Here is an 8,000-nt window from a genome sequence, read left to right on the forward strand (position 1 = left end):
TCAACTGCTTTTCCCCCCAAGAAAAAAAAATCAGGATTATTTATTTTCTCTGGCAGTGAGTTTTTCATTGAATCAGAGCAGCTTGAGTTGAAATCATGAAGTGTTTTATCAGTGTTACCAATTTCATAGACTTGAAAAGGGGAATAGGCAAGGGAAATAGAGGAAAATGCTTCTGTTTTATAAGCTAGTTTCATTTTTGCAACACTGCCTGTTTTAAATAACGAATCAAGTTTAATTATCACAGCAAAACGAGAAGATGACAGCCTAAGACAGGCTGTTAAATTCATATGGATTTCTAGCTGGTGTAGCTACTTGTCGCGCTCTTTTCAAGGAACGGCTCATGGGTTTTGACAGCTTCATTCAAACTGAGGGCGAGCGTGTTGCCTTCCCTCCTCTACCTCCCTTGGAAAAATCCCAGTCTTTGCTGTATAGCTTCTGGTGGTGCTGTGACTAAAATCCATCCCAGCTTGCTTTGATAAATTTCCCCTTTCTTCCTCGTTCATTAGCATTCCCTGAGCATATAACTTGCGCATCTCTTGCATGAGATTCCTGCTTGCCATTTTACACTGTCTTCAGGGTGTATCTGCAGCTTGCCCTTCATCTCCAACATAAGCCTGTTAAAAACAAAAAGCTTGCAGCACCTTCTGCAAGTAAGCAGTCTTGGAGGTGCCTCCAGGTGGGCTTTGCTTGCCCAGCCGTGGCCTTTCCCAGCAGGATGGAGGAAAACAGCTCGCCTTTTGCAGGAGCTCTGGTACCTCTGCAGCAGCTGTTCCTCCTCGGATAGCTTTGCCAGCACCACGCTGGCATCCTGAGCGGGGAGGCTTGGCAAAATAAGCAAGCGCGGTGTGGCTAACCAACCGTGCTAGAGCTTGGCAAGGAACAAGAAGGCTGCCGTTGAGTAGCCAGACACGGCTGTGTTTCCAGTGGCCTGCATAGATCACCATCTGCTTTGGGCTCCATTGAGCGTCTCACTTAGGAGTAATTTGGATGCCCAAGCTCAGGTTTCACTGTTGCCAAATAGCTCATGGGGAGAGACGGGTGCACGCAGAGGAAAGATTCAGAGTCTGAGTTGAGTGAATACCCCGGTGCATGTCTTTTTTTAGGGCCTAGGGCTAGTAATACATGGGTAGTGGGGCAAGGAGCATGGATCTTGGCCCTGGTGAAGCCAACAGCGACTTGGGCAGAGCAAAGATTTGCAGCTGCCTTCGCAGGAAGAGCAAGGAGAGAACCAGAGGCAATGCCCTGAGGTGGAGTGCTCCTGCTGTTGGGTGTGAGCCAGCCCCATGTCTTGTCCTTCCGCGCAGGTGGCTGCATCCTGACACAGACCCCTGGAGGTGAGGTGGGAGTGCTCAGAACAAATCCCCATTTTCCCAATTCTTCAGGTGCTGCTGCAAATGGTCGCCATGTGCTTTTTGGCATGTGAGCAACAGGGCATCTCTTTTCAGCCTAGAGAGTAGTAGAGAGCAGGATGACTGATAATACTGTTTTTACCATGTGTTTTTCTTACTTTACAAACCAGGACCCCCCTCTGCTCCTCGGAGTGCCATCTCAAATGTTAACGAGACTAGTGTCTTTCTGGAATGGATTCCCCCTGCTGATACTGGTGGAAGGAAAGATGTGTCTTATTATATTGCATGCAAGAAGTGCAACTCACACTCAGGTCTGTGTGAGGCATGTGGCGGTCATGTCAGGTACCTCCCCCAGCAAACCGGCCTGAAAAACACCTCTGTCATGATGGTGGATCTGCTTGCTCATACAAACTATACCTTTGAAATTGAGGCAGTGAATGGAGTGTCCGACCAGAACCCCGGAGCCCGGCAGTTTGTGTCTGTAAATGTAACCACAAACCAGGCAGGTAAGTGGATCTTCAGCCTGGGGAAATGTCTGGGGTGGGAGCCCGAGCCAGTCAGACCCGGTGCAGACCTCCCTTTGAAATGGGTGGAAATCCTTAGTGTGGAGGGCTGGACCGTGGCCTCTTCAAATATATGTGTGGGTGGTTGTGTCTCACAGGTTATAATTACTGAAGTCTTCAACATGTTTCCTTCCAGCAGGACACACTTTTAGGATTTGTGGCTTTTTCCTTTTACACTAAGCTACTCGGAGATCCCTCCACTTCTTTGCATTTTGGTGTATCCACCCGCTAAACCAGAAAGTTGCTGCTCCTGTTGGGAAAGGGAAATTTCTAAGGGTTCATTTCAGTCCCAAATGCCAATGGCTAAAACGTCCTAACTTTGCAAACAGTTACCCTAAGAAAATTGTTTTGAGTGAGTTTAGGAAATTTAATCCCTCTTCTGCACTCTGGTGCTGAAGTGACTGGTGACTGGACTCAGGCTCGTGAGATGTGGTACGTTGTCACTGCTTCTCCAACAAGGTAGGGCTGAGATGTCATTGTGTACTGTGTCCTTCTTGGTTTTGCACTGTGCAGGCAGAGAACATGTAGACTGGTTTGTTCCTTTGTCCAGGGCTCAGGTCTGTCTGCCCTTCCTTTGTCCAGCAGTTGAAAAGAGCTGTCACCTTGGACGCAGGCAGGGAGTTGCCATTGTCCCCTGTCATTTGGAGGTGTGATGGGAGGCAAAAACATGATTACATCTCTTTCCACGCACATTAACACACCAGGCACATCACACAGCTTCTGTAAGCCCTGGAGACTTTTCTGTCCTTCTTTTCTTGTTCCTCATACTCTGTGTTTTAGGGTCTCTCCCTTTGCCTACCTGGCTCGCTTCCTGCCATTTACTTCAGGGCTCCCCAGTGGCACTTGGCCGCTGGAGAGCCCTTCCAGGAATGTGAACTGGTGGCATTTGGGACCGTGAGGACTGTGCTGCCAGATCACCAGAGCCACCCCTTCCGTTCTCCTTGCAGACAAGGCTTAGCCAAGAAACCCGGTGTGGTATGCAGCGTAACAGCTAGATGGAGATTGGCAGGTCCTCACAGCTAGATGGAGCGGAGAAGTGCTAGCTGGAGCAGGGCCGCATTTCGTTCCTGCTACCCAGCTGTACCTGCGCGGGCTTGGCAGCCAGCAGCAAGAGAGTGCAATTGCATCACACTTCATCAGATACCTGTCCTGGTAATTAGACTGGATTGTCAAAGTGTTGGACAAATTGTTCGGGTATATCTCAAGGAGAGGAAATAAAGGCTTGCCGGGGTTGCTGCTGATGGATGTGGCAGGAAATCTCATGGAGGAACATCAGTGGATGGCAGTGTGACACCTGTTGAAGGCACCTGCTTAGTGCGGATCAGTGGGTGTCACGGTCCTAGTGCTGTTTACTGTTTTCCCATTGTGAAGGCAGCTGCCAGTAACTCTTGTTGGAAAAAGTACGTTTTCCTGTTAGTGGGTTTGCGTTAGTATTTCATTGCTGGCCTTGTTTTTTCCCTGATGTGTGGAGTTAAATCACGTAAACCTCAGTAAATGGAGCTGCATGAGAGGAGATGATACCCTGCTGATCAGTGCAGACTGTGAGGAAATGGTCCTGGTTTGTGAGTTATGTCCCAAACTCCCCATAGTTGCAGCAGGATTTATCCACGTAGCTGCCTTCCTGTGCATCAGGCCAAGAGCAACCCCCTTGCAGAGTTCTCACCTCCAGCCTTGTATTGAAAGGTCCGTTACAGGAAATGGTAGACCTATGATGAATGTGGCTCATGCTGAGGACAAGTGGGTAAGCGTACCTTCTGGTTCAGTCTTGCTGTCTACCCTGGTCGACCCGCAATCAAGGTAGATGCTAATGGATCAAGCCATGAGTGTTTAATTCACTGTGTGGTGTTGAAATTGCATCTGTATGGTCTTATGCTTGATTCAGCGGGAGGTGAATCAAACCTCTGTCCAAAGCAAGGAGTGGTGACTATATTTTGTTGTGTCTCTGGCTGGTCCCACCACTCTTTCAGGAGGAGAACCAGGCCTGTCTGCTTGAGCTGCAGCATCAAACGTGCTTCCCAGTAATGTGCTCTTTCAGCACTCCCGGGGGTGATCGTTGCTTTGTCCATGCCAGAAATAAAGCAGCCATCGAGGGGGACTTTGCAAATCAGACTAGCTGCCAAGCATGGAAAGTAGATACCTGTTTTCTTAAGGTGCCCCTGAAAAGCATCCTTTGAGGCAAGTAATGGAGGTGTGCAGGTGGAGTGGTCCATGCCTGGCCGTGCCCAAAGATGCTGAGTATCGCTGAAAAAGCTTCACCTTCAGCCATCCTCTCTCAAGTAAGAGCAAGCAGGCACATGGGGCTTCAGGGAGTCTCAGCCCACTCATGTTCCCCCTGAAATTACCACCAAGAGATGCAGCTGTGGGGCCTCATCCTTTCCCTTGCTCAGATTTTCTGATGGTATGATTATATTTTCATGAAGGCTGGTGTAATGAAGTTGAGTCACTAAAGGTAGTGACACAAGGCCAACTGCAGCAGTAGGAGAAATCCTGCTACAAGAACTGCTGGCTGTGGAAAATGAAAAAATTGCATGCTGTGGGATAGGTCTGGCTGCTGGAGTCCTGCTGTCAGGTATTCACTAACCCAGCACTGCAGAGAAATGCCAGCGTCTGTTTTGTTGGTTTGGCTTTTGTCCATCCCAAAAAGACCATGCTAATTTCAGGACTGCAGAGAACACGCAGGCAGTGGGGTGCTGGGCACACCACCTCTTCTGTGCATGGGAGCTTTTGGCAGCAGAAATTACCTCTGGTTTGCGCTCTCGAAAGGATTGCTTCCTGAAAAAAATGTGTTTTTCTCCAAAATAATTTGTCTCCCTTCCTCTCTCCCCAATTTAAAATAATGAGAAAAAGAATTGGCACCGGCAGTCAGTCTGGGATTTTCAGACTGATGTAATTTTCCTCTGAACTTTTGAAATCACATTTGGAAATACAGCAAGGAAACAGTAATGTTTTGGGCACAAGAGGAGGCATATCAGCTAATCTCAGCTAGTGACCCAGCATGCTTCTGCTCTGACGGTACTTGGGATGGGACCAGTCCACGCGGGATGCAGTGGCCCTAGGCTCTGGATACAGGACTACTTCCCCTGTGACCCTCTTTCAATCCCCAAACCTCTGTTGTTTCTGTGGCATTTTGCAGATGTTTTCTGCTGGAAAGCATGTATTTAGAAAGGGTGAGCAATGCCACAAGCCAGGGGAGGTGGAAAGTGCGCTGACCTCCTACAGGACTACCCTAGAGCTGCTGCAGGCACAGAGGACCGTATTCCCTTCGTAGGCACATGGGTTGGCCAAAGCATGGTTCTCCCCTTTGGGATTGCTGCAAAATATGTGCCCAAGGGACTTCCCAGCACAGATGGCAGGGAGCCATCTGTAATGTACTCTCACAGCGCATTAAAAAGTGTGCCTTGTGCACGTGGGCTGCAGCCCAGTGAATAATTCATAAGTGGCAATGATAGGATTGAGTTAGCCATCCTTTTCTTGTTCGTGGTTTTGCTCAAGTTTTCATATTTTTGAAACTGCCACCTAATGCTCCTCTTTAGATGGTTTCCAGAGTATGCATATGCCACTAATATTGAAGTTTGCTTTTCAAGTGACAACTGCATGACTTTTTTTTCCTCAGCGATTTCACCAGGCTGGATGATTAAGAAACGCTGTCGCTCTGAACAGAGATGTGCATCTCCCTTGAGGTCTTTCATCTTATCTGCCCTGTATACAGAAAGCACCTACCATGACGTCTCGGTCAGAGATGTGTATCTCATAATGGGTCTGAAGGGAGCAAGCAGTTGTGATTCATGGTTGCCTGCGTGCCCGTTGTATCATCATAGGAGCACACTGGGAAGATGCAATGTTTAAAACCTTCCCAGGCTTAAAACCTTCCAAGAATATTCACTTTAAGCCAACCTAAACAGCCGAGCAATTTTCTTTGCTTTTTGTTTCCAACATCTCCCATGCTGGGTATGGCTTCAGGCACGGAGCTGACCTGGAGGTGGGGGGTGTGGGAGTGAGGCGGTTATCCTGCTGGCATCCCAAATGCCATGGACTCCCTTACTCTCTGTGTATGTTTCCAGATAAGCTCCTTGCCTGTTTCCTGTTTGAAAAATTGGAAGCTGGTGTCCAATCCCCTTCTGTGACCTGTATGATATTTTTGAGCCTTTTGGGGGAGAAGGGCAAGAAAAATCCAGACGTGCTTGCTAAGAGGAAGAGTTGTCTAATGCCTCGAGGAGTCTGCATGCCCAAGGCCAAACCAGAGATACAAGTTGCATCCTGTGGTGCAGCAACGCCTTTGCTTAAAAGGTGCTGGAGGACAGGACGCTGGCAGCCTGTACTGCTGTCCGGGGGGCATAGCTAGGTTCTTCCTTGACCAAAAAACCCACTAGATGCTTGGAGCAGCTGGAAAGCTCTTGGAGCAGGGAGGTGTGCCGAGAGCCGTGATCCTCACTCTGTGCAGGCTGGAGTGCTGCAGTGGTGGGGATCAAGGGAGACGGGGTTTTCCTTAGCACTCGGGACGTACCAGTCTTTGAAAAGCAGCCAAGGGCGATTCAGAAAGGGGAACTAACAATGTAGAGCTTGTTGCAATCTTATGTCAGCAGCTGCGTGCTCTTGAAACTGATAGACTGCAGCCCTGCACAGTCTGGGAAGAAAACACCAGAAAATAGGCGAGAAGATGGCTGTGCTGGGAAGCATGTTTTCAGAGATTGCCTTTGGGAACGTACCGGTTCAAGTCCTGTAAGGTTCAGGGTCCGATTCTTGCAGCTTTCAAGTCCCACAGGCTTGTTTGGTTTGGCTTGGGGAGGGGGGTTGCTTGTTTTCTGTAGGAATAACAAAAAATTTCCAAGAAGATGCTGCAGTAGATGCAGCATGTTGCATCCATCTCACATGAGAAGCAAAGACTGATTTTGCAGCCATACATTTCAAGCGGAACTGCTGACCTGGGGCCTGCAAAAGCTTAAGCAGATGCTTATTTTTGGAAAACTATCTTTCCACAGCCAGGGTGGTGAGCAGGGCTTGCCTGTAAACGTGCATTGTAATGGTACTTGACCCACTGAGCTGCATCATCTTCCCAGCAATGGTCAGTAGTGGGTACCATGGAAAGGGTGTGAGCATGAGGCAGACACATACCGATGCATCCTTCCAACCTCCCAGGACAACCCCTTTGTGCTTTATAGCCCTTAATGGATTTTTCTCCCATGAATTTGTCTAATCATTTTATGAACCCCGAGAAAATTTTAGCAGCTGCAGGCAATCCTGTATGAATTCTGTATGTCCGATAATTTAAGCTGTGCTTTAGATTCACATTGGTCAGAGAGGAGCCATTAGTGGCATAAATAGAGGGTTTAAGGCTTGCTATTGCCCATCTATTTGGAAAGCACTGTCATTTAGAGATACCACGCTAGCTTCCAGTGCATTAACACAGGTATTACAGCATTTAGCCTAGAACGACGTACTCTTAAAAGCAAAGTGTAACCTTCCATACCAGGATGGGCTTCTGGTGGGTTGACTCTGGCTGGATGCCAGATTCCTACCAAAGCCGCTCTATCACTCCCCTCCTCAGCTGGAGAGGGGAGAGAAAATAAAAAGAAAAGCTTGTGGGTCGAGATAAGGACAGGGAGAGATCACTCACCAGTCACAGGCAAAACAGACTTGACTTGGGGAAAATTAATGTAATTTATTACCAATCAAATCAGAGTAGGATAATGAGAACTAAAACCAAATCTTAAAAACACCTCCCCTCTACTCCTTCCTTCCTCCCTCAACTTTACTGATTTTCTCTACCTCCTCCCTGACATCGGCACAGGGCGACGGGGAATGGGGGTTGTGGTCGGTTCATCTCACATTGTCTCTGCTGCTCCTTCCTCCTCAGGGGGAGGACTCCTCACACTCTTCCCCAGCTCCACTGTGGGATCCCTTCTACCAGAGACAGTCCTCCATGAACTTCTCCAGCATGGGTCCTTCCCACAGACTGCAGTTCTTCATGAACTGCACCAGGCTGGGACCCTTTGATGGGGTGCAGTCCTTCAGGACTGTGGCCTCCTCTCTCCACGGGGCTGCAAGTCCTGCCAGGAGCAGGAACCAGCACAGGCTTCCCACAGGATCT

The 8,000-nt window shown here is 48.7% G+C and overlaps 1 protein-coding gene across 1 annotated transcript in view; it reads left to right on the forward strand.

Moving 5' to 3' along the window:
* Positions 1 to 1,519: 1,519 nt before the first annotated feature.
* The window catches only part of LOC104620220 (ephrin type-A receptor 5), a gene marked incomplete at both ends in the record, with an annotated part of 65,202 nt that continues 58,721 nt past the window's right edge, over positions 1,520 to 8,000 (forward strand). Inside the window, one exon of the mRNA XM_010286374.1 lies at positions 1,520 to 1,855. Coding sequence (XP_010284676.1) covers positions 1,520 to 1,855 — 336 coding nt within the window. The remainder of the gene's footprint in view (positions 1,856 to 8,000) is intronic.

The sequence above is a fragment of the Phaethon lepturus genome, unplaced genomic scaffold, assembly GCF_000687285.1.
Source record: "Phaethon lepturus isolate BGI_N335 unplaced genomic scaffold, ASM68728v1 scaffold14174, whole genome shotgun sequence".
Lineage (NCBI taxonomy): Eukaryota > Metazoa > Chordata > Aves > Phaethontiformes > Phaethontidae > Phaethon > Phaethon lepturus.